A 27,078-nucleotide genomic window follows, 5' to 3' on the forward strand; every position below is an offset into this window, starting at 1 on the left:
TCCGACCGGAAAGCATGCTTGCAATGTAGAAAGCAGGGGTGCAGTTCATTCCTGCACCCTGTGGCCGGCACCCCAAGGTGCCTGCCACCGGGTGCAGGGATCAACTGAGGGGCACCATAGGTGCTCCAGGCTGCCAAATGGCGGCCTCACACCCATGGGGGCCCTGCTGGGGCCGCCCAGAGGCAGCTTCCGACTGACTTTTCGTGCCGGACAGACCAGTACGAAAAGGCAGTGAAAAGCTGCCATCGTACCCCCTCTGTCGCACAGAGGCGACTGGGGGAGTACTGGAGGATTTCCAGACTGCGGACAGGCTACCTGTCGTCCGCAATCCGGAAATCTAAGTCGGATTCCTTCCTGACTGTGCCTATCGGAATGGCTTGGTTGGGAAGGAATCAAGCCGGCACTGACCGAATCGGTCAGAAGGACTCCGAACATGGTTCGGATCCCCTCCGGCCGAAATCGGAATCGGCCCCTATGTAGTAACCCAGATATAGGATCACATTCCTTGCAGAAGCTAATAGGCAGTTCCCTGTGTGATAGATTGGAAAGAAAGCTTATGCATTCATGGGAGCAAGGAAACATACTTAGCATGGTTCAGGGAAGTACAAGTGTCATATATGTAGTCTTGTCACATTACACATGAAGTGCGGTGGGTAAAAAATCTACTTATAATAGTCAGAGATAAGGCTCTCTAAAGGATACAGGCAAACATGATTTAATCCATTTAAATTATGATAACCTTTTTGACAAGTTTTATTTGATTTTGGCCTTTTTGTAAAATGTACTTTGATAGTTCCTCCTCGGTCCAAATCTTGCAGTATTAAGCAAGCTGACCTTTCTTTAGGCCTGCTGATCCCGATATCTCAATTGTCTCTATTCGCTCTGCACTTTAACAGGCTATCTCCATTGTCTTATTCAGAGCCAGTTCCACATTGGCAATATTATTCCAGGTGCCACTCGGAGGGGGAGATGTTAGTGAGGGGGGATGAAGTCCAGGTCATTGAAGGCATTTGATATGACCCAATTTTTGGGGGAGGCAAAATGCTACTATGATGCAGGAGTTAAACATTCTTCCACCAATAGAATTCTCATTCGCAGTGTAGAGAGATTAGCAAAATTTACAACTGTGATGTCATCAGCAAAAACAGACCCAAAAAAACTGTGGGCCTTCAATTTCTGCATACTCACTGACTGCTGAATGCTCGAGATTTCTATGTTCAAATTATAAAAGGGCCTGGCTCTGAAAGAGCTCCTAGTTAAGTATAATAGTACTTTAAGCATTTAGTAAATAAATATTGCTTTGAACAAGGCACTGAGCACTAAAGGTTCGGTAGGCTTTAAGTAACCATAAATATAAAAAGAGAAGGGACAGGGTACAACAAAATGTAAAAAAATCGTAATTCCCTTGGACTTGCTCAATGCCCCAATCATGTTCCCTCATCCACACTTCACTCCGTTGCCACTTACAGTGCCATAATGGGGAGAAACACAATAGCTATCGAATCAAGTACCCCTCAATCAAAAAAGAATCTGAAATGTCTATTACCACAAGGTATACATTTATTTTTGATCATATATAGGATAAAAACAATAATAAAATATCAATACAGTTTATACATTAGATCATATCAATAACAATTGTTATTTTAAAAATATACACAGTATACACAAAAAGAGACTGAAACCCGCCATTACTCAAGTTAAATTCAAGGAACTACTTGTCAGGACCTGTCTATGTGATTCTGACCTAGTTGCATAGATTCCAATGAATTAACATCCCGATGAGTTAGGTCAACATCACGGGTTTCAGTCTCTTTTTGTGTATACTGTGTATATTTTTAAGATGACAATTGTTATTGATATGATCTAATGTATAAACTGTATTGATATTTTATTATTGTTTTTATCCTATATATGATCAAAAATAAATGTATACTTTGTGGTAATATACATTTCAGGTTCTTTTTTGATTGAGGGGTACTTGCATTGATAGCTATTGTGTTTCTCCCCATTATGGCACTGTAAATGGCAATAGAGTGAAGTGTGGATGAGTAAATGTGTTTGGGGCATTGAGCAAGTCCAAGGGAATTACAATGTTTTTGCTTTATGTAACCCTCAACGTTACAGCACAAGATCTCACCAAAAGTGGTATGTTCCACAAAGATACTATCGCGTGAAAATTACAGATGAGGCAAATCCAATAGTTAGCTATGGTATTATGTGCCCTGCAACAGTCTAATAATCCACTCCCAAGACAAATGGAGCAGAAACAGTCTCACAGATAGAACCAGAAGTATAGAAGTATACCAGGAGTCTCATAAACACCACTCACATTACAGAATGATTACTGTGCCCATAAGAGCTCCTTGGAGGATTAATACAAACCAGTAGCCTCAGTTACTCCTCAGAGATAATTTAATTGCAAATCAGAGAAATGATCCCCTTATCAACCCACCTGTTATCGAAAGCCTTAACGTCACTCAACTTCTCCCGGTAGCTCTCAAGCAGCACCCAGTCCGAATAGTTTGGTGGTGGTGGGCCCACTGAGTGCGGATTGGAATACTTGAACTGGACCGAACCCGCATTGCTGAAGCTAATGTAACAATTGGGCAAGTATGAGGCCTTCTCCACTAGCCACTTGACGTTCAGAATGGCAAAATCATGCAAGTGCAAAGCAGCTCCTACAAGTGAAAGGAAAAGGCAGACATGAAATGAGACGATGGTTACGACAAAGTCTGAGCTTGCAAGAAGTGAATCTTAAATCTACAATGATATAATATTTGTGTTCCTTAAGCTGTTTATGGAACAAATCTGTTTATTGAGTTATTTGGTAAGTATCTCAACATTTGCACACAGCCAATCGCCTACAACCACAGGGGCCGGTGGCTAAAAACAATGCATTGAGTGTGTATAGAGCTCCACCGCATTAATGCCGACATCCCGGAGGATGGCAGCGCTCAGAATCAAAGCTAGAAAATAGGAACAGCATGCATTTTCAAAGGACAATGCCTGTCCAGAAACGAGAACTCACCTAGAAAGGGGAACAACAAATAGAAAAACAACCCTCACCCTCCCACCCACTCCCAAAAGAGAAGGGAAAACAGAGGGGATCCCGTACCAAGATGTCAAAGGCTGCATAGTGACCCATACCACCCTTCATGGCCGTCCCCATTCCCTCTCGCTCACCCAGATGGGGCACTACTTATTCCTTAGTTGGAGGTATTAAACATAGTGATAACAATTGACGAAAGGGGCCCAAAGTTCTGCATATGACTCTCTCTTCTGGTTTTGGATCAGCGAGAGACGCTCCATGGCCAGGGTCTTCCAGGGCCAGTGGAGCCAAGCTGAGTGATCTGGAACCGTGACAGTACCCCAATGCACTAATATTGCCTGCTGCGCTGCAGGTAGAGCTAACTCCATCTATCTGCCTCGTGGTGACCTCAAAGGGAAAGTGAGGGGGTTCGATAGCCCCAGCAGGGTGTAAGCTCGGTAGCGAGGGATCTCAGTGTCAAATGCCTCATCAATGTCATTAAGTACCTCCTCCCATACTTAAGCTTATTACATTTTAAAATACAACACAAAATAATTGCTTCTGGTTCATATTAGAAATGCAATAGGTAGCGTGTGCTAATCCATAAACAAAAGTATTTTTCAGTGGTACGAGAATCGTTGTGGCTTAGACCAGAAACTGTTGACAAGAATGGTCCACCTACTATCATTACACAACCTATGTCACTTTCCCCCAGCCCTCCATATGGATTTTCATGGCCTTTCGGAATATTTGCAGTGTCCACTTGAAAGGTGTGTAGGTTTTAGAGATCAGTCTCCTGATGGACTCTAAGCACAAGAGCCCTCACTAAGTATCTCTGCATGGGTATGTAAGTACACAACCTCTCACTTAGCAAAGCTCTGTGCATGTTTTCCAGAGAATGGGCACCTCCCCTAGACTGAAATATGAAGGACTGCAATGGTAACTGAATATTAACAGGGGCTATATGGCAAAAAGAAACGGACTAATGTATACAAAAAGAAGAACTGATAGAAATACTTTGATTTATTTCACATTAGGTTTTATATTTAAATAAGGATCATTCCTTAATGAAGAAATCTTTTACTGTTCCACTTACCTTACCCTTTATTCAAAGGCTATTCCTTTTGCTCAACTGAACAGTTAGCCTTACTCTAACCCTAACCCTATCCCTAATTCTAACCCCAACATAATCCTATTTCTAAGCAATGGAGAACATCATCTAAGGCGGCAAAATTCCCCACTGCACGTGGATGCCATGGATTGTACGTGCATTCTAAATGTCATGCAGATGATGATCTATCAAATGTTTTTTTTACATGAGTTCTAGTGTCTATCTCATTAGTATTGATAGGACCAAATCTGAATATCACTTCACCAGTCTCTCTCAACCTGCTCTACAATTGTCTGAATTTTGGCACGGCATGGCCTGTTAGAGGGACTAGCCATTTGCTCCATCTGTTTATTAAACCATCTTCATCTGTTGCTCCTGTTCTGAGTACCACAGTGAAGAGCTCAATGAGGGGACAACCCCTTTTTGTGCCATTTTGTAATGAGGTCCTTTGTATTCTCATCAAAGTGTCTGTTGTTAGGGGATGGAATGGTCAGAAGAAGGGTGCTGATCTATTCTATGCTGGTGTGCCTACAGCATGGAAAGCTCTGCCCCTCAGTGCATAACCAGCCATGCCTCCTTGAGTTCAAATTTTATAAACTTATCTAACAGCGACATAGCTCTTTTATTACCTTTCCTGCTCAAATGACGGCGTCGAGAAACCCCAGGAAAGGTCTATCCTCTATTAAAACTCTGAGAGCACAAGAGGACTCCCCCACATGGAGATCCTCCTAGGAACTAGCTCAGGGAGCAGATTTAAGACTGAAAAAAGCACCCACAGGTTAAGGAATCAGCAAACACTGTGCTATACATTAGCTGAGTACATAATAACATAACAGAGTACAAAAAGAAAGAAGGCAGAAACGAATACTGAGTATTCAAATAGGACTCTTTCCCTTGACATGGACAGGTTAGAACCTATGGATTGTGGTGCATATGCAAACTCATCTGCAGGACATCCAAATTTGAGAACTATTCCTATCACAGCAGAACCTACACATATTCCCTTCACAAACCGGTCACTTTGCCAACAGTCACATAGACAGCAGCCTGTTAAGAGCAGCCAGACCACTGATCAGTGTGGGCAAAGGGCAGGATGAATGTTTTTAGTGAGCATTTATCACATTTTAAGGAGCCTACGGCTTCAAAAACAGGTGTATTTTCACCAACCTAGAACAGTCATGCATTTCTCATTCCGCGGACAAACCAAAACAATGTATTTATCTGCAACCAAAGACATGCATTACTTTAACTTGAGATAGTATTTAGATTTTCTGGTATAGTGACACAAGAAGCTAATGTCTATGCATTGTAAAAACAACAGAAAATACCCTACAGAACTTGGTTGCAATATTTCAGACAAAGGAGAAGGGTACTCGGGCTGGTGAACAATTGAAAACCCTGCCTTTAGCAGATGTTACATTCAGGGAAGTTGCAATAATGGCTTGCGATTTGACAGTTTGCAGACTTGATCAATTTTCTTACTGAGAAACATGCATACAGCATAGATACAGGTGGCAGCACACAAGTTCACATGTGAAGTTTTGCAATTAAAAAAATAGTACAGGGCAAACCAATTGTCAAGCACTAACCTGTTTATCCCACAGAGACACAATGATGACTGCTAGTTCCCAGATCTCCTGTGCATCAAAGCGCTATCCACAAAGTGTACGTGATGAGCACTGAGATGTGTCAGGGGAAAGGGGATTGGATGAGAGAGAGATGTAAACTCTACATGGACACACAATGTTATTGAACTTCTGTTGGACCTGTGGAAACTATGCACCTTCTGTTGAACAAGTCCTGAAAGTAGTAGGACAGATTAGTCGCCTTCCCCAATTATGTGAACATACAATAGATTGCTGAGCTGAATGATATCTATGTTTTCTGCTATACCTAGAGTAATCCTATTTCCCATTTTAGATGCTACCTCTCTCCCTAGACTGACCGTAGTGGGGTGTAGGAAGGTGGATACCTGACTATGGTTACCCCAGATTTTTTGCCTAGTGTTTAGCTGGTTTTCGATTTAGTTGGCCTGGGATCCTGCTAATCAGGGCCCCAGGCTATCTGCTCTCTCTGTAAAATGGACTCCATGTACCCTAGGTACATCTTCAATTGGATATTAGGTCACCTTATCAGTCCCTGTACAGTGTACTCTAGATACCCATGGCCTAGGTGCATCCAAGGCCTACCAGGGGCTGCAGCATATCTTTTGCCACCCCTGGCTGGCCATCCAAATTGACACAACTGGCTGATCACTCAGCTGGGGCAAGGTGGTGTAATCACCCCTTGCTTGGATATAGTATACCTATATCTAAACCTATATCTGGACACATACATACCTATAAGTCCCTCCTATGGCAGGCCTTAACAATCCTGGAGGCAGAATGCTTGGTTTTATGTGAGATGGTGCTCTAGCATGAGCTGAGCCTGTCTGCAGCTTTCGGAACCAAGTCCCTTAGCTGTTCTGGGACATTGCCATACCATATACTCTTAAGTGCATTATAATGGTATCCTGTCACAGGTGGGTGTTACACTACCCCAGACAGGAGATAGTGGATTGGGGCAGGGAGGGCTGAATGAAACTAGACACTGCCTGGGGCGCACAAGGCGTCCCATGCATAGTCCAGTTCAAACGGGTGCTGGGGCACTCCAGCCCCAGCTCTGGCGCGAAACTGGACAAAGGGAAAGGGGTGTAACCACCCCCTTCCTGGGTCCCACCCATATGGGTGGACCCAGCAGGTGATCCAGCCCCTAGATTTGGAATAAAGGTAGGAGCTGTGCCAATGCAACTTAGATCATCCCGACTGAAGCTTTGAAACAAAACTCTGGACCCTTCGACATCCTACTCAACGTAGAAGACTGAAGAATCTCCCTTGTAGTCAAGGAGTGGCCACCCTGTGCAAGCAGGCACCATTAGCGCATCGAGACTTCCTTTGCCGTTGCTCCTGCCGGAGCTCAAACGACAGAGACCAACAAGACCTGAACTCCCAGACTTCCAACAGCCTGATCCACAGTCCTAGCAAAGCTTAGACCCGTGGAGGTGACGTGAGACGTGGGACTGGCCATCTTGAAAAGTCGACGAAGTGCTTCCTGTGCAGCTCCAGAGGCTCCCTCGATGCTGTGCTTTGGGGTTTGAGCAGCCTGTGCTCCAAAGATCGCCTCTCCACACTCCCTGAGTGCTGCGTGGGGCCCTTTTGCACTTTTCCTGCTTGACGCGTTGTCCGGTCGCTTGCCCATTGGCTAGTGGCCTCTGTGACGATGAAACATCAAAACTACACTGCTGGTCTGGTTGCTCCAGACTGGCCCCAGCTTCCCTGAAAAGGAGCCATCGATCTGACCTTCCCGGTCCGATCAGGAAGACATCTTCGAGTCTTGCGTGGATTGCCTTTGCCAAGGCTTGGTGACTCCGAATCGAGTACCGACACCATCGACAGCAAGAGCCTTCATGGGAAAGCTCGTGTTTACCAGCTGGTCATCCTCGATCCTTCCTGGTCCACGTGGCAGCGGAGACAAACTACTCAACAGCACCTGATCGCAACCCGACATTGCCTGGTTCCGTCCTGGTTCCATCCTGGTCACTGGCTAGTGACCTAGACTCTGTCCCCTCTGCTTTCAGGTACTCTTCATCTTCGATCCACCCTTGGATCCAACCGGACTCTTCTCTCCTGGCCGCCTGCAGCATCTTTTCCTCCAGGCTCCATAGAACTTCACGACGAAACCCGACACACTTTGGCACCTATGCACCCGCCTCCTGTGGGTGAGGTAAAAATATAACTCCGGTGCTCCTATAGTGGTTTACATCTCTAGTGTCCTAGTTTTAAGTGGCTAAGTTCTAGTCCAGTCGGAAGTCTCCGAAACCTAACACTTTCTGATTTTTACGCACGATTGACTTGTATGGTAAATGCGGTTGCCTATAGACACTACACCCGCATCCTGTGGGCCTCCTATGTCCTAACCTTCGTTAGTCCAGTGTAGGCCCAGCGATTCCCAAGGCCCTAGACCTGTTCATTATTCGTGACGTGGTACTTATACCACTTTCTTAATATATGGTTTGAGTGGCCACCCGGCCTATCCATAATTGTGCAGCTTATTGTATGTTATACTACTATATACTACAGTGTAGTGGAGAAGTGTGGCTCACTGGTTAGAGGAGGCAGACCTGGAAGCAGAGGTCATCCCGGGACCAGGGTTCAATTCCTGGCTTGGCGGGGTCTTGAGTCCTAAAATGTCCATGGACTTGACAATTCTCTCTCCGGTGCCTACTCGATTCACGGGTTCACACTCTGCGACTCTGGGCAATAGCTTGCTTAATCTCCACAACGGCCCCTCGCGGCGGGATGCCTAGCTTTCACCTTGCGGATACCCTGCCGGGGTATCTCACAGGGGAATACCAGGACGGGTTCCCTAAGCAAGCACTTAGAGACCGGTTGGTGATATGCGCTATATAAATTCCCGTACATTTACATTTACATACTGTGTTCTTTGTTTAACGTGTGTGCTTCTGTGCTCATAAAGAGTATAGGGGATTATTCTAGAAATAAATACATATATTTTGTAATATATAACTTGTGTGGTGTCCTTTCATTTGGAATTTAAAAGGATTGCATATGGTAAAACAGCTGGCTTCACATGCCCTCTTGAGTTTAGCCTAAGACTGCTTTTGTCCATGCTAACCCTAGGATAGCTGGTCTATAAAGTTGACTTACAACCAATCACCATAAGGGTCGTTTGGACTGGTGCAAGGTGCTCACTAGAATAGTGAACACCATATACCAGGCCAACTTCTCACATGGGGTTCCTGCAATAAGGTGAAAGCGTTACCTAACCAATTGGCATTGATTGTCCTGCAGAGTTTCTCAAGCTCTTTTTATCTACCTATATTTAAGTATAGAGGAGCCTTCTAGGTCCAACTGGGATCTGTGACTGGTTAGTTGACTAAACTGAATTCACATCTGATTCACATGGGGTAAATACAGGAGACAGCAGCGTCATTATTGTTAACACTAGTAGGAACACAAAACAGGATTGTTTTGTCCTCTTTTAACATTCATATGAATTATCACTATTCTCTTACAGTTACCTCACAGTAAGCACAGTAAACATCTCATCAAAACTATTCTGCTGTTCAAGCACATGAAGGTTTACATGAATGACAGCACACGAGTAGTTTAGTCTCGGATTATACACCAGCATTGAACATCATATAATCCCCCTTAATAACAGAATTGTCAAAAATGCACTCTTGCATTGAGCGTTATTTCCGCTGGGTGGCACTGTTAACTAGTGGAAAACATAACCCTTGTAAAGATTAAAACAAACATTAGCCCGAGCCTCACATCATGTTTCACACAATCTCAAAATATGCATTCCCGGAAATTGTTGCTACTGCAGGAAACATGATTTTAAAAACTTTCCCCATATAAAATGGGTCGCATGAACTAAAGTGCCCAAATACGTGTCTTGTGCGCACACAGCGCTTCACCGCCTGTTCACTGCTTGGTGCACCTTGTCTTTATTACGATGGTAATAGTAATGCTGAGTAGACCTTTTGGGTCGCAGGCGAAAGCAGATTTCAAATCCAGACTTCAATGCGAGGACCCGGACCCCCGGAACAGGAGCGCTGGAGGTTCAAACGGCTCGTGTTTCGGAAGGTAGACCGACAGCACGCGATGACTCGGGGACGGGCGTGGTTTAAATACCCTTGTCTGCGTGGTATAAATACCCTTGTCTCAGAACTACCCTTGTGATAACCCCATAAGAATGCCACACCCTTCTATGCATCAATAAGCATTGGCACAATGTGAACATCCCTAAAAACAGTAAGCATTGGCAAATATAAGTTTTGGCAAATGCACATAAAGCCTTCGCGCAATAACCACTCCACGCTGTTAGTTTTAGCATAAAAGGCCATTTATTAGGACAGGGTTGATAACCAACTTTAAAACATAAACATAAATAAACAGTAACAATCCCAAACCTAATGCCTTTCATCCATCATCCACTCCCGCACTCCAGTTACTCACTCCCAATTCACCCCACGACCTCATCACTTATACCATTCGCTTCCTCACTTCTCTTTCAGCCTCCGCCAGCATCTCCAGCCATCGCACTCCTGCCTGCCGCACCCCCATCCTGCACCTGTATCCCCCTCCCTGGAAAGGTGAGTATGCCCATAATGGATTTACACCCCTCCCAAGTACTGCAAACGCCCCCCTTCAACCCGTCCTAAACTGGCACGCTTTTCAACATAACACCCTTTCCTCACCCCTAAACTTGTAGGGTGGGAGGGTGGTCAAAACTATTCCTGCCTAATCCCTGAGGCGCTGAGGACAGGAAGAGGAAGAACTTCAACTCCTGCCCCCTTTTATCAAGTAAGCTAAACCCCTCCCTCTAAGAACACCCCCTACACTACCTAACACCCTCTCCCTCTCGCGCAAACTTCCCCTGGGGACCGCATTGTGCACTCACCGATGGGGACCTTATGAACATGGACTTTGACAGTAGTTTCTTGCCTCACCATGCTAGTGGCTCGACACCAATTCCTTTTATCTTGAGATGAACCAAGATTATTGAACCTTGTCCGAACACTTATGAAAGAAACATTAAGGGTCCGATTGTGATGTTGGGCGGACCGCCACTGACAGATATTCAGTGGCGGTTCTCCTAACATCCAGAGCAGCGGTCCAACCGCTGGTTTACAATACTAGCGGTCAGAGCTCATCAGACGGGGAAAGACCACCGCCTCAGACAGGCTGAAGGAGCCCTCCGGGGTGGCAGTCAGAGCCTTATCCCTACAATAGAGGTAGTGCCTGCAGACACACCCCGTAGGGATTAGGATGTCAGATTCTGATAGCTTTTTTACGGTGATCGATTGCCATCAAAAGGCTGTCGGAAATTGACTTTCGGGGCCCATAGCAGGGCCCCTGTCCCCCATAGGCCTCTGCGATGTGGCCCTTTTTCTATTGTGGTTTGTGATGCAGCCCTTTACCGGGCCGCAGCACAAGTGGCAATAGAAAAAGGGATATTTCCAACTGCCTACACCGAGGACACATCCTAATCTCGTGGGTAGGACCTCCAACTACTTGTTGAGCGTTCCCACTCCCCCTGCGATGGCGGTCAGTCGCTTGTCCAATGACCATCGTAGAAAGTGAGTACAGCTGGATGGGAGCCAAGGAAAATTGTAACAGCAATTTGTATTCCTTTTCAAGGGGAAAAGGGAGACAATGGAGGGCACAGAAATATAGAGTGTAACATATAAAGTAATTTAAAAAATGGTTGAGTGTGTATTTCCCAAGAGTTCGCATGTAGTAATAAAAAGTAGGCACAGCATAATTATGGATTATGACACATGCTGCAAATTATTGAACACATGAAGTTGACATGCTGTGCCATTTATCATCTATATTGTTTAATTATTTTATTTTATTTCCCATGGTTGATCATGAGTTGCATCATATAAAGTTTGAGGCATTTGTTTCAAATATTGTACAGTTCATTGATATATAGAAATTCTTCTTGTAATGTATCCAGAATGATGTCTTTATAGTATTATTTTTGGGAATATTATTAAAAGATTCTATTGCAACCTCAGAGTATTTTATTTCTAACAAATTATTCCTCACCCCTTACACATGGCAGGGTGGATATAGCTCCCTCCATCCACAGTCGGGTAATGTGGGAGGTTTGAGGATGCTGCAACTACTCTCAGCCTTAAGACAAAGCAGAGAATGTACAGTGGCACCAAGCAGGGCTTATCTGGTCCAGTGCAGCTACAAAATGTACTCTTTAACACTTCACAAGATAGCAAAGTTCAGGCTTTATTTCCACATCCTTTGGACAAGGCTGGGGATGTGAGAAAACTAAATACGCTTTCTTAGGCAAGATGGTACAGAAGCAATTTATGTGTAAAACCTCCTGTGCCGATCTCCAAGGCTTGGTGTTAGGGAAATACATATGCACCCCTACAGGAGCAACGAAAGAAACACAACAGACACAATAGTTTGTTCAGGAACAAAATTAAATGTATTTGCTGGAGCCCATGCTTGCTGGCCAGCAAGGAAGTAGTCAGTGTACACAATGGTGTTCTCAGTCTGCTTCTTCTCTGTGTGGCTGATTTTAGGGCCAGATATACAATTAGTAATGCAACTTCAGCAGAAATGAAAAAGGACAAGGTGCCAAACACGGGCAACTGAAAAATGCAAGATCTGCACCATGCCAATTATAATACAGACATACAGTGTAAGCAGAAATGAACAACCTGATGACAAGGAAGTCAGGAAAGCAAAGTGACCTCTCAGTTGGTTCTGAACATCTGTTGAAGCTTGTCCAGGCAAGGTCAGATTAGAAGCCTTTGCAGCTCCAAGCAGCTTGTTACAGAAAGAATTGGGATAGTGTGGGTGAAAATAAGAACAATGGGCATCATTACAATGTCGGTAGTAGCTGCCTCCGACTGACACCATTGCTTGTTAGTAACATCCCGACCATAGATCTGCGGTTTCCGACTGCACAATTAGGATGCGACTACACATAGTGCGTTCGCAAACTGCCATTTTTCAATGCGAGCTTTTGCACCGGGTTAAAACCGCCCACAGCACAAGCTCCCACTGAAAAATGTATATTTTTAAGCATCCCTGCACTGGCACCTCATAGTGCCTGCCACACGGTGCAGGAATGTTCAGGGGGGCACCATAGTTGCGCCCACAGGGCCTAATGCTGAGGGCCAGAGAGGAAGGGGACCCTGATAGGGGCAATCAAAGTCGGTTTCTGACAGCCAATCCATGTTGGAAAGGCCGACATGGATTGGCTGTCGGAAACCAATATCTTTATCATAATCCTGATGGCGGAAACACCGTCCTTCAGGGACGAGAAACACCATCATTGTTGATGTTTATTTGAGTGAAGTTTGGAACTCTATTTTTTTGTTTGCGGCACACCACGATTTCGGGTGGAGCCTCTTTGCTGTCGCCATCTCGCTACGGCAATCTCCTTAATAGAATGTTTGCACTAACGTGTTATGAGCTGCGACTGCTGATGGATGTGTTTTAAACAATATAAACAGTTCTGCACTCCTGTTTTTATAAAGTCTTACTGCAGGCAACTGAAGTACGGTTACAAACGTAAACAGTCTGCACTAACTAAACTGCAGCCTGCTGTGGACGCGGAGTGCCTCCAATTAGAGCCTGTAATTTAAAGTTTTTACAATTGTTTTAATAGTGATCCTGTATAATTTTTAAATGCACTCTTGTTTGCTTTTAAAGTCAACAGCAATATTACAAATGCTATCTTGACTGCTTTTTAATTTGAACATTATCTACATTAGGAACCGCTTGATAAAAATACGCCTTACACGCTTGGACGCTGCATTTTAGCAGTTCGGATTCCCTGGTCCACCTGACGTTTTGGCCATTTGTGCGGCTGGAATCACCATTCCCACTAAGACAACTGCAGCCGCAATTTTCGGTTGGTCAGCAGTCTACTCTTGGATTTTTGGCCTCCACTATCCTATTTAAACTGCAACCTGGCACAGACGTGCAGCGCCTTCAGGTAAAGACTGTCATTTTTAAAATGGTAAATAGTTTTAATGGTGATCCTGTACATCAGCAATATGAACAATGATTACTAGACTACTTTTTAGGTCTCGTCCTATGCAACGTGCCTGCGTTGCATAGGAGGGGACCTAATGCCATTGACGGAGCTTTTTCAGCAAAGATGTGCACACGTTGCATTGCTTGCAATGCAACGTGTGCACATCTTGGCGATTTCCTTTCGGGAGCGCCCATATGGCACCATATGGTCACATGCTCCCAGTTTGTGAATGTGCCTGTCTGTGTGTTTCCGTGTCCCTCCCTCTGATATATGGATAGATGTGGCCTGATTACTGTGTTAAGTTAGCATGAGCTTTTTATGAGTTTAAACACCGTTTTTCCTTTCTGCTGCTTTTTGCACATGACACACATCTGCTGCTTTACCTTTGAGCCTAGTAAAATGTTTTCGGTTCATACGAGAATAATATGTTGTTACACTGATATCAGCCGTGCTTGGAGAGCTGTATCTGTACAGTGAGTGCTGAAACCTTCAAGGATATCTCAACACAGTAGTTGTTATGAGCACTGATCTTCGCACGCCCCTAGACATAACATGCATGCAGCTGCAGCCAAGTTCTGGCTTTAGGCGCGTTTTATATTGCCTTGCACAAGAGCATACAAACACACTTGATGGTGCTTCGCATGCAGAGAGCTGGTTGCTGATGATGTGATCCCTAACCACTAGGATCTTGAGGTATGGGGCCGCTCTGCTAAAACCCAAAAGTGACCTTCTTAGATATAATATAATATACTAGCTAGGGAGGGTGAGATTAGGTTTTGTTAAACCCTATTCATTTTAGCATAATACTATGCTTGCACCGTTTGTGTTCTATGGACTAGTGACTATACTGATTACTTTGTTTCTTATAATATGTTTGCTTGTATTAGCTAAGATACTGCGCTTGAGAGCACTGCATTAGTGAATAAACATTTCAAATATGCACATGTCCTCTTTCACTCCTTGTTCTGGACTGAAATGATTGTATAACGAAAGAGTGTTCATGTGTTCCACGTAACCTGAGGTGTACTAAGTTCATGTTCTGGTTTGTCTAAGCATTGGGAGTTTATGATGACCAATGAGACACTGATTGCTAGTCTGGTAGGGGATTTTTCGGTACTAAGGTGAGTTTTGGGACATCCTAATTCACTGAGGTTCCAAGCCTCTATGCACAGTTCTGTCTGAGCATGGAATCCCTCCGACATGGCGCCCAATCGTTGGTGGTCTTATAGCGTGATACTTGAGTAGTACGTAATTCAGTCCTTAACACCTTCACTATTGTTTCCGGTTAACGGTGGTGTCGGACAAACCTACCTATTTTAGTATAGGTCTTTTTCAAGCTTGAATCTTTCTAAATGGTTTCCTTGAATTGCTACCCAGTTGTGCTACAGGGTTATCTTTGTACCTTTTTCTTTCTGTGTCACTATGGCCGTGGTGGACATTCCGTAGCATAGTCGCATTGCGGTGCGCAATCATTTGCAAAATTATAATGTTCCTGTGGATGGCAAGGCAGTAATAATGGTGGTGAGTGCAGAGGTGGCTTACCTTTAAGAAATATTTTATTCGTGGGTGACCTTCCCGGCTGTGGATGGAACTTCAGGTGTGTTCCATACGTACACTCCCACTGCTGTGCCAATTGAGGATACTTCGTATAGGGCAAAGGAAATTCCTATTGATACTTGGCAGCACCGCGTTTGGTTTAATGGCGCCCTACACCATTCATTATCAGCTTCGAGGTTAGGTCCTTTGTCCAGTCCAGGGGCAACTTGGCCTGTCTTGGCTGGATTTACGCCTCATCCTCAGCACGGAGCTTGTGCCGTGGCTGAAATCAGACGACTACATGTCGTCGCAATTAGCGTGATTAGGTCATTAGTGCAATACATCACCCGCAATCTCCCGGGTGGGGCCCCGGGTGGTGCGGTGCTTCCTGCCGGACAGGGCGGAAAAAAGCTCAGTCCGTTATGGTCAATGCTGTGATGGGCAAGCGTCCTCAAACACAGGATGACTTTCCTTTCTGGGTTACTGAGAAGTTTGATCAGCTGGAAGCTGTATTTCCTAACACCTCCTGGTGAGAAACACAGGATTCTGACAATTAGCTTACCGAAGGACTTGACCTCCGAAATCGGTGACTGTGAGACCTGAGGTAAACATTTGCGGCGGTCTACGCGAGGTGTTACGGCACTCCGTCTATGATTGTCCTGCCGACAGTCCTTAAACGTGTTCAGGATGACCACGGACCGGAGGCTGCAGTTGAATTGGGCATGCGCCTGTGTGGCTCCTTTGCTGTGGTTTCTGATCTCATACTTGCTAATGTCAAGGGGGATGCAGTGAACTATCAGGTTGCCAATGCTTTGCAGGCGGTTCCCGATGCTGATAAACCCCGACAGTTGGCGAAAATTATTGTGGCGGCTTATAAAACCGTGGGCCGCAATAGTAGGGGCCTCAAGCCTTTTTCTACTAAAGAGAAAAAACAACCCCAAGGGCAAAAGTCGGAAAGCGACGAACAGCCCAAGTCCAAAAAACAGAATTGGCCTATAAAACAGAAACAGGGAAAACAACAGCAACAGCAGAATTAGGAGTCTCATCCTGAGTCTCCATTGCCTGCGCCCACAGAACGTGTTTATGACTTGAGCGATCGCGAAATGATAAAATGATGGTTTTCAGGGTTCTGACCAACGCTCTCCTCGTTCTTTTCAGGATACATCGGCCCTTTCGACCGGTGGTGGAGGAGGCGGCACGGGTCGGGGTGGCCAACAAGGACGTGACCAGCCCGCCCGAAAGACGGCAAAGGCAAGCAGGACGATTCTACACCGAAGAGACCCCAGTTTCAGAAAAAGAAAGTCGCTGCTTTAACAGCACACAGATATGCCACAGATAATGAGAACCCAGCTTCAGAATCAGACATGGGCTCTGACCTTGCTGGACAGAGCAGCGGAGATTACCATACTGCGAGAGGCCCTGCGTCCACTACTGAAGGTGACAGCGACTGACCGTTAAGTTGTTGTTGAGACAGCTGACACTAGAGTAGCTCCCCTGACAGGATCTATGAAATTGTCTTATTCATTAAGGGTGACATTCAACGCACTATAGAAGGGGTGTTTTGGGAGAATCTTACGACTACATATGACATTTTGTTAGCGGAGGCTGACTGGCCCCCACCTTTTGTGCTCGCAGCTCCGAGAGGGGAGGAGGTAATCCTCCCTAGTTTCGCGCACACAGTCTCGAAGGAGCATGCGCTGAATTTTGCAGAAGAGTGGGCTAAGGCCCTTGTGCTGGCTCTGTACCATACTCACTGTGGATGGGATACATTTTTCCCTCACCATGAGATTCCCTTACGGTCTATGCCTCAGCCTCAACCTCAATACCCCTTGAAGCGTGAAGCAAAGGCTTCCGTGCGGAAATCCTTGAACAATTGGAATATGAGGGTGTTATTGAAACTTGCGTGTCACCAATGAATAACCCTCTTTTTACTGTGAACAAGCCTGACGGTTCATATTGTTTGGTATTGGATTACCGGCATTTAAACTCGCATTGCCGTACCTGTGCAGTACAGAATACTCACAGCTCTGCTTTAGTGGATAGTCTTGTGCGTAAGCGGTTTAAAACAACGCTTGACATTTCCAACGGTTTTTATGCCCACCATTTGGATGGTCTTAGTTCCCAATGGACCTCCTTTACTTGCGGCGGTGTCCAAAAATATTACAAACATTTACCGATGGGCTACAAGAATAGTCCTGGAGTGTTTGCTGCCCGCATAGTCTCTCTCTTAGAGAGAGTTGACCCGGATGCTTGTTCATATGTGGATGACATTTATCTCACGGATGATGAACTGTGGAAGCATCTGTGTCGAGTTGACCGTTTAATATGTAGCTTTGCGGACTTCGGTTACAAATTCAACTTTGCTAAATCCCACATTCCAGAGTACACAGTGTTGTTCCTGGGCTACGAGCACAACAATGAAGGTCAAGGATTGGCTCCTCACTTCGTGGAGAAATGCGCACAATTGCGCGCTCCGACAACTCTGAAAAAATTACAGTCTTTGCTGGGATTTTTGAATTTCGGGAGGACATACATTCCCGATTATGCCCAGCGTATCAAGCCTTTGTATGCTTTGATACAACCAAATTTTACGAAATCAAACTGGCTGCCTGAGCACTCGGCTATATTGCAATCTTTGCAGGCTAATCTGCTCGCTTCTAAATACTTATTGACTCGTGATATTCACACCAACCTGGTGATAAGAATCATCCCTGGGACGGTGGGTTTCACGTACCTTACTTTTAACGAGGGAGATACAGTACCTATTGCTTACAAGTCACACTTGTACACTTCGGCTGAAATGCGATTTTCCACTGTAGAGAAGGTATTGACGGCTGTACAGATGGCGATTCTTAAGGAACGCACTCTGTCACAGGGAAAACGCATGTTGGTTGTTACCCCGTGTCCTGCTTTGGAAGCAGTTACGAAAGCCAGTGTACCGAATTCTAAAGCTTTGCACCCTCGGTGGATACAATGGGCGGCATCATTGACGTCTACGGATGTCACGTTCATTTTTGAGGCCTCCTTACGGTCGCAGGAGTTTTTGCAGTATGAGTTTGTTCATCCTGCAGCTTTGGCTATGCGGCCTTTGGAGGATTTCCATTGCATCATATACACTGATGGTTCGGCGCAGGTTGCGCATGGTTCTAAACACGCCTACGTTTCCGCATGCGCCATTGTGGTAGGTGCCATGGTGAATGACGAGTTCAAGTCTAGAGTCATGCACATGCAGACTCTAGGGGACTGCACCTCACAATTGGCAGAGCTCCGAGCTCTGATGCTTGACTTGGAGTACGCTGATCCTAGTGTGACAACACTTATCGTAAGTGATTCTTACTACTGTGTCCAGTCTTATGAGAACTTGTTCTTTTGGATTCAGAATGATTTTCGTGATTCCAAGGGTAGCACAATAAAACATAAAATGATCTGGGTCCGAGTGGCTGAGCTTAAAGAGCAGTTGCCACTCGTGTTTGTAATTCATACTCTCGGTCACCAGAGCGTGGGAGTCCACGCTGTTGGCAACTCGCTTGCTGATGAAGCAGCGAAATAAACGGTATCAACATATTTGGTTGCAGCAGCCAAACGGTCCAAAAGTAAGATTGATAATGACATCTTGGCGGCTGTTGCTGCCACTGAGAAGGGAGATAAATTTCCTACGGGGTTCCCTTCGAAGTACACATACCACTTAAGTCCCGATAAGGTTCCTTATGTGAAAATACCGGAGGTTGGGGAGCGATTGATTCCCAACTCTGATCGCAGACATACACTGATCGCAGCGGCCCATGAAGGGGTTGTGTGTGCGCATGCGGGCGTTTCAGCTACTGTGTCTCAGTTACAACAACGTTTTTGGTGGCGGGGACTGTACAAACATACGCGTGACTATGTCCTTCAATGTGACATTTGCCAGCAGATTAAGCCTTCAACTGCTACGCGTCCACCCCAAACACAGTTGTTCATTTCTAATAAACCGTTTGGTTGTGTTTATTTAGATAACTGCGGTCCTTTTTCTTCTGATACTGCGTATAAGTACATCTTAGTAGCAGTTGATTCATGTCAAGTCAAGTCAAGTCAATAAATTTATATAGCGCGCTACATACCCAGAGGGTCTCAAGGCGCTTGGAGAAAGGGAATTACTTGTCAAATATCCACGTTTTAAGTTATTTTCTGAATGCTAGGTGGTTCTGAGTAAGGCGAAGGTGAGTGGGAAGTGAGTTCCAGGTTTTAGCTGCCAGGTAGGAGAAGGATCTACCTCCCATGGTGGTTTTGTTGATGCGAGGTACAGTGGCAAGGGCTTGGTTGGAGGATTGTAGCTGGCGGGAGGGGGTGTAGAAGGACAGTCGTGTGTTGAGGCATTCGGGACCGATTTCGTAGAGTGCTTTGTGTGCGTGGGTTAGGAGCCGGAAGGTAATCCTCTTATTGACGGGGAGCCAGTGGAGGTCTTTCAGGTGATCAGAGATGTGATCTTTACGCGGGATGTCTAATATGAGCCTGGCTGAAGCGTTCTGGATGCGTTGGAGTTTTTTCTGGAGTTTTGCGGTGGTACCGGCGTAGAGGGTGTTTCCGTAGTCCAGTCGGCTCGTGACCAGAGCGTGGGTGACTGTTTTTCTAGTTTCGGTGGGGATCCAGCGAAATGTTTTTTTGAGCATGCGAAGAATGTTGAAGCAAGATGATGAAACGGCGTTGACTTGTCTGTTCATCGAGAGTGAGGAATCCAGGATGATGCCCAGGTTCCGTGCGTGGTCCGTCGGGATGGGTGCTTTTCCAAGGGCCTCAGGCCACCAAGAGTCATCCCAGGCGGAGGGGGAGGTGCCTAGGATGAGGACTTCTGTTTTGTCTGAGTTCAGTTTCAGACGGCTGTGCTTCATCCATTCGGCTACTTCTTTCATTCCTTCATGCAGGTTGGTTTTGGCAGTGTTAGGGTCTCTGGTGAGTGATAGGATCAGTTGAGTGTCGTCGGCGTAGGAGATGATGTTGAGGTTGTGTTGGCGTGCGATGACCGCGAGGGGGCTCATGTATACGTTGAAGAGGGTAGGGCTGAGTGAAGATCCTTGTGGTACGCCGCAGATGACTTCAGAGGCCTCTGACTTGAATGGTGGAAGGCGGACTCTCTGGGTTCTTCCGGTGAGGAACGAGGTGATCCATTCCAGTGCTTTTCCTTGGATTCCGACGTTTCTGAGGCGTTGTAAAAGGGTGGCAGACTGTGTCGAAGGCTGCGGAGAGGTCGAGGAGGATGAGGGCGACTGTGTCTCCATTGTCCAGTAGAGTTCGAATGTTGTCTGTTGCTGCGATGAGGGCGGTTTCAGTGCTGTGCTTGGCTCGGAAGCCGGATTGTGAGGAGTCGAGGGATTTGTTGGATTCGAGGAATGCGGCGAGCTGGTTGTTGACCGCTTTCTCGATGACTTTGGCCGGGAATGGAAGGAGTGAGATAGGGCGGTAGTTTTTGAGTTCGGTGGGGTCAGCTGTGGGTTTCTTCAGGAGGGGGCTGAGTTCGGCATGTTTCCAGCTTTCCGGGAAGGTTGCGGAGTTGAGGGAGCAGTTGATGACGTCTCGGAGGTGCGGTGCTATAATGGAGTCTGCTTTGTTAAAGATGTGGTGTGGGCATGGGTCTGTGGGGGATCCTGAGTGGATAGAGTTCATCAGACGGATGGTGTCCTCAGTGGAGATTGGTTTCCAGTCATTGAGGATGTTCAGGGGGGGTGGGGGTCCTGCAGGGGGTTGGGTGGGTTGGTCTTTGGGTCGGTTGTCGAAGCTGTTGTGGATGTCTGCAATTTTGTTGTGGAAGAATGAGGCTAGGGAGTCGCATAGGGTTTGAGAGGGGGTGATGTCGTTGGAGTTGGCTGAGGGGTTGGTGAATTCCTTTACGATGTTGAATAATTCCTTGCTGTTGTGGGCGTTGTTATCTAGTCGGTCCTTGAAGGCGGCTTTCTTGGCATTCCTGATCAGTTGGTGGTGTATGCGGGTGGCGTTTTTGAAGGCGTCCTTGGTGTTGGTGGATGGGTCTTTTTTCCAGGCCTTCTCACGGGAGCGACAGAGTTTCTTGGATTTCTTAAGATCATCGTTGAACCATGAGGCCTTCTTGCTGCCTAGTTTGATTTGTCGTTTTTTCAGTGGTGCTAGGATGTCGGCGCTGTTGGATAACCATTGGGTGAGGTTGGTGGCTGCTTGGTCTGGGTTTGAGGAGTGGGCTGGGGGGTTTTGAAGGAGCGATGAGGAGATCTGGTCGATGGTGATTTTGTTCCAGTTTCTTCGCAGAGTGGGTTGGGGGTGGTTGTTGGATGTGGGCTTGTTGTAGGTAAAGTGAACGCAGCTGTGGTCAGTCCAAAGGAGAGCTGTGGTGTGGCTGAAGGAGACATGTTTGCTGGAGGTGAAGATAGGGTCGAGTGTGTGACCTGCGATGTGGGTGGGGGTAGTGACAAGTTGTTTGAGTCCAAGGTTGGCGAGGTTGTCCAAAAGGGTGGTGGTGTTGCGTTCCTTGTTCTTTTCAACGTGAAAGTTGAGGTCTCCCAAAAGGATGTAATCCTCAGAGGGGAGCGCGTGTGGAGTGATGAAGTCCGTGATGTCTTCACTAAATTGTGCGCGGGGTCCTGGTGGCCTGTAAAGGAGGGTGCCTCTGAGTGTGGTCTTGGGGTCGGTGTGGATCTGGAAGTGAAGGTGTTCAGAGTTGGCGAGATTGACGTCTGAGCTGGTTGAGATGCGGATGGATTTCTTATGGACGATAGCGATGCCTCCTCCTGTGTGGCCGGTACGGTCCTTGCGAATGATCTTATAGCCTTCCGGGATGGCAATGGTGATGTCTGGGGCTGATGTGGTGTTCATCCATGTTTCTGTTAGGAAGGCGACGTCCGGAGAGATGGTGTCTAGTAGGTTCCAGAGGTCAATGGCGTGTCTGTGGACCGAGCGGGTGTTGAGCAGGATGCATTGTAGGTGGTTGGGGTCGGATATCTGTTGTGTGTTCGTGGATGAGGAGTTGTTCTTGGTGCCGTCGAACTTACAGGAGTTGCAGGAAAAGGGTCCATGGGTGTGTCCAGGGGCGGCTTGGGCGCAGTTGGGGGAACGGCCGGGGTTAAGGGCTAGGAGGGTGGTGGCATCGTAAGTAATGCGGGAGGGGTGGACATTACGAGGACCAGGGGCTCTGGCGCTGGGCGCGGTCCAGGCGTGGACGGGCGTAGACGGGCTTACCTTTGGCGCACCTTCGGCGCGGCCGTAGCGCGTGGACGCTGCGCGTGGGTACATCTGTCCATAAATGGATAGTGGGGGGGGGCGGAGCGTGGGAGGGTCAGCTTGGGAGGCGGGAGCGGGGAGGAGACACGGGGGCAGGTAAATACAAACAACAACAGCAAAATGGCGGTGGGGTAGCGCGAATCAAGCTGTACACGCGATCAAGTTGCCACTGATCATGAGCACTGAGCAAATCTATAAAATAAATTATTGCGCAGGTAAAACGATGTTAGGCAAATGCTAAATACAATGATTCACTTAAAGTAATGCAAATGCAAAATACGATTATTAATGTAAAGTAGAACGATACCAAGCGCTATTTAGGAGCACTATGCAGGGGTGATAGCAGGCGCTGTGCAGCAGCACAATCTCTGTAAGGTAGGGCTCGAGGAGGAGCGAGTGGGAGCGACCTCTGAGAACGAGAGTCATGCACACACTTTGTTTGGGTCTGGCCTTATCGCAGCGCTGATTCACGGACTGTCATCAGGGATTTGCGTGTCTTTGTATGGATTTTTGCCTGTGGTACCTTCCATTCTGATCAGGGTCCTGCTTTCGCCTCTAAGGCGTATAGGGATGCCATGAGTTCGATGGGGGTCCAAGTCAAGTTTTCGTCTCCATACCGACCTGAGGGTAATTCACGAATGAAACGTGACTTAAAGCAATCACTGACAGCTCGAGTTATAGGCACTGGCAGAAACTGGCTGGCCCATCTCAATGGCGTGCAGCGTGCTCTTAATAATCTCCCTAGAAGGTCTCTGGGTGGGCGGACCCCATACAAAATGCTCTTTGGTATCAAGATGTATGTCCCGGACCTTGACCGTCTAGACGCGGTCGGTTCGGGTGCTTCCTTTGACGTAGATGAACATTGCAATGTTTTACAGACTCTACAAGAGACCAGAGACAGTCTTGCAAAGGAACATTTGCCCTCCACCTCGGATGATGCGTTGCAGATCCCGGTAGTTAGCTGGCTACCACAAGTTGGAGAACTGGTTCGGGACAAGATCGATAATAAAAAGGAATTTGGTCCCTCATACCGTGCTCCGGTTCCCTTGCTTGGAGTGAAGGGCACAAGAACAGTCATTTTACCACCTCTTCCAGGTCGTAAGGAGAACAGGTATATCTCCATTGACAATGTCAAAATACACAGAGTGGCCGATTCTTCTTAGCATGACAGCGGCAGTCTCATGTCCTTCGATGATGAGAAATTCTGTTTTGGCCTCTGCTTTGGATTGTGTACTGGAGATGGCCCTGGAGATGCCTGCAGTTTCCAGTCCTTTATTGAGTGCTTTGCCTGGTGCTCACCTTGATGGTACAGATTACACCTATCCATCTGACTTGTCGATGCCTGATTTGCAAACTCATTTAGCCACAGAATCCAGATTTTCATTTGACACTGTTTCACGTGCATCAGAGAAGCCCACAAGGCTGAGTGCCAATGCGACTTGGTTTAAAAAACATGTTTTAATACCCCCTTGGACTTACATTTGGCTGGGGCTTTTTGCTCTCTATGGGCCCGATTCACAGAATGAACTTAAGACTCAATCCTAAACTTAGTACTATTTTGATATTCACAGAATACACTTACTACTTTTGGCATTCACAGAATGAACTTACTACTTTTGGTATTCACAGAAGTTAGGATTTTGTCTTAAGTTTGTCTTAAGACAGACTTAAGACAGACTTAAGACAGACTTAAGACAAAATTCTAACTTCTGTGAATACCAAAAGTAGTAAGTTCATTCTGTGAATGCCAAAAGTAGTAAGTGCATTCTGTGAATACCAAAATAGTAGTAAGTTTAGGGTTGAATCTTAAGTTCATTCTGTGAATCGGGCCCTATATTTTTATGTCAATTAGTTTTGTGTTTTATTTTTTCCGGTTTGTCAATGGACATTATGTATTTGTATTTGTATTTGTATTTGTATGTCGATTTATAGAGCGCGATTGCTGCCCGGGGGCGTCCAAGCGCTAAAACCAACAGAACATGAGGGGGATAGCCAAGGCGTTATCAGACGGCATTGAAAAGGAAGGTTTTTAACTGTTTCCTAAATGAGGTAAGATTGGGGTTCTTCCTAAGGTGGAGGGGTAGGGTGTTCCATAGCTTGGAGGCATTGTAAGTGAAAGTCCTGCCGCCAGTTCTGGATTTTTTTATTTTGGGGATAGTGGCCGTGAAGGTCTGGTTGGAACGCAGATTCCTGGTGGATTGATAATGTGACACAAGATTACGGGTGATGAGGGGACCCGTTTTCCAGAACGCTTGGTGCGCAATGCATAAGGCTTTGAATTGGATTCTTTGGGGAATGGGTAGCCAATGCAGTTTTTTCAGTCCATTTTTGACTGATTGACGTCGGGGGATTTGAAGCAAGGTGCGCGCGGCGCAGTTCTGTACTGTTTGTAGCCTCCGTATTGTGTACTCTGGGGCAGCGAGGTACAAGGCGTTGTTATAGTCCAGTCGTGACTGGATAAGGCCTTGGATGGCTACTTGTTTTGCCTCCATCGGTAGAAGATGGAGTACCTTCCTTAGTACTCTGAGCAGGCCGAAGCAGGTGGCTGCTAGTTTGGTGGATTGAGTGCCAAAGGACAGAGATCTATCGAGCCACACCCCAAGGCTCTTAATACTGTCTTTTGGAGCAGGGGGGGTACCTAGACAGGGTGGCCATAAAGTGTCAAGGGAGTTGGGTTTTGCAGGGCCGAGGAGCATAAGCTCTGTCTTGTCCCCGTTCATTTTTAATGAGGAGGAGGACATCCAGTCCTTAACTTCCTCGAGGCATTTCTTGAGCCCTCCTTCCGAGGTCTGGCAGGCCTCCTGTGCCAGAGAGACCACTAGCTGAGTGTCGTCAGCGTATGAAATGATCTTAATTCCATACTGACGAACAACTTCAGCCAGTGGCCTCATATATATGTTGAAGAGCGCCGGGCTCAGTGAAGAGCCCTGCGGGACTCCGCATTTTAGAGGTCTGCTGGTAGAGGAGGATGTTCCGTCGAATACCCGAAAGGATCTGTCCTGTAAAAAGGATTCAAACCAGGACAAAGCTTTGTCTTTTATACCAATGTTTGCCATGCGGTCCAGCAGTATATCATGGCTGACCGTGTCGAAAGCCGCGCTTAGGTCAAGGAGGATCACTGCCACTGATCCTCCCTGATCCAGGATGGTTCTGGATTCCTCGGTGACCATGAGGAGCGCGGTTTCGGTGCCATGTCGTGGTCTGAAGCCCGTTTGGGTAGGGTCAAGGAGCTGGTGGTTTTCAAGAAATTTGATCAGCTGGCTATTAATATGTCTCTCTAGGATTTTGCTAATCCAGGGAAGGAGAGAGATTGGCCGGTAGTTGCTGAGATTCGAAGGGTCCAGTTTGGGCTTTTTTAATAGTGCACGGACCATGGCCTGTTTCCATTGTAGCGGGACTATGCCGGTAGAGATGGAAGCGTTGAGGAGGTCCATTATGACAGGTAGGGTGATAGCCGAGGCTGACATAATGATGTCTGGCGGGGCTGGGTCCCCCGGAGACCCGGATTTGACTTTTTTTGCCAAGGACTCAAGAGTCGAGATATTCAGAAGGGCAAAGTGGTCAAGGGTGGGGGAGGAGTTCAAGTCGGAATTGCTTGAGGTAGAGGGGGAATTGGATAGGACAGGGAATGATTCAAAGATAGTGGTGATTTTTTGCAGGAAGAAGTCTGCCATGGTGTTGCAGTGATCTGCAGTCTTGGTCTCATCTAAACTGGGTGGTAATTTGGTGAGGCTTTTCACAATACGGAAAATTTCCCTGGGTTTAGATTTTACCAAGATTATTTCATTGGCGAAGTAGGCTGTTTTGGGTGTAGAGGAGAGAACATGCATTAGACATTTGAATGGAACTTTAGCTCCTCACTCCTCATCACATTCAGCACACAGATTTTTGGAGACAACTCGCCTTCGTTAACATCACCGCGTGGCCTGTCCTGGATGGAATAGTCTGGTATGCAGTTAAATTTCAAATCAATGGCCCGACTGACGTTGTTAATGTTCCTATTGTACTTAGAGTTAATATGGGGGATGTGGTTCAACAAAATAAACGTTCTGATGATTGGGAAGTTCAGGCCGTAGAGGCTTTGTTTGCTGATTTGAAATATTATGCTGCCTTTGCTGCTGAGGATTTATATTTAGATTCTGCTAATTATGGTGATTTGTTTTGTTTCCAACATTTTGGCAATCACTACTTGCACAAAACTATTTATAGGAAGAGTACTGTGAATTATTCCCAGTGGGAACATTGTCCTGCTCCTTTAAGAGGCAGCTCAGACACATTTTTGAAAAAGTATACATATTTTACTGATTTTAATCAGTCCAATCCAGCTTCATTTTATTTTAAAATGACAGACAAATCCAATTCCAAATTTAGACTTACCGATACTAAGTTACTGTATTTGAAGTCCTTTCTAGACCGACTAGCTGCTGGTGGCTACGAGTTGTGGAAGGAACTATTGACCTTAAATCAGTTTGGGCTTCTAAAAATTGGCAGGTACTAGGCAATGAGGCTTTGCACCGTACATGTCTCATCCCAAATCATATGTTGTTTTTGAATTCTACTATCTCACAGACAACTTGCTTTGGATTGGCTACTT

At 46.2% G+C, this 27,078-nt stretch overlaps 1 protein-coding gene across 1 annotated transcript in view; it reads right to left on the reverse strand.

Moving 5' to 3' along the window:
• LOC147733975 (adenosine deaminase 2-like) overlaps positions 1–27,078 on the reverse strand; it is a 316,988-nt gene that overhangs the window by 232,899 nt on the left and 57,011 nt on the right. The window contains exon 2 of the mRNA XM_086953604.1: positions 2,456–2,681. Coding sequence (XP_086809730.1) covers positions 2,456–2,681 — 226 coding nt within the window. The remainder of the gene's footprint in view (positions 1–2,455; positions 2,682–27,078) is intronic.

This window comes from Lissotriton vulgaris, chromosome 1_2 (genome assembly GCF_964263255.1).
Source record: "Lissotriton vulgaris chromosome 1_2, aLisVul1.2, whole genome shotgun sequence".
Lineage (NCBI taxonomy): Eukaryota > Metazoa > Chordata > Amphibia > Caudata > Salamandridae > Lissotriton > Lissotriton vulgaris.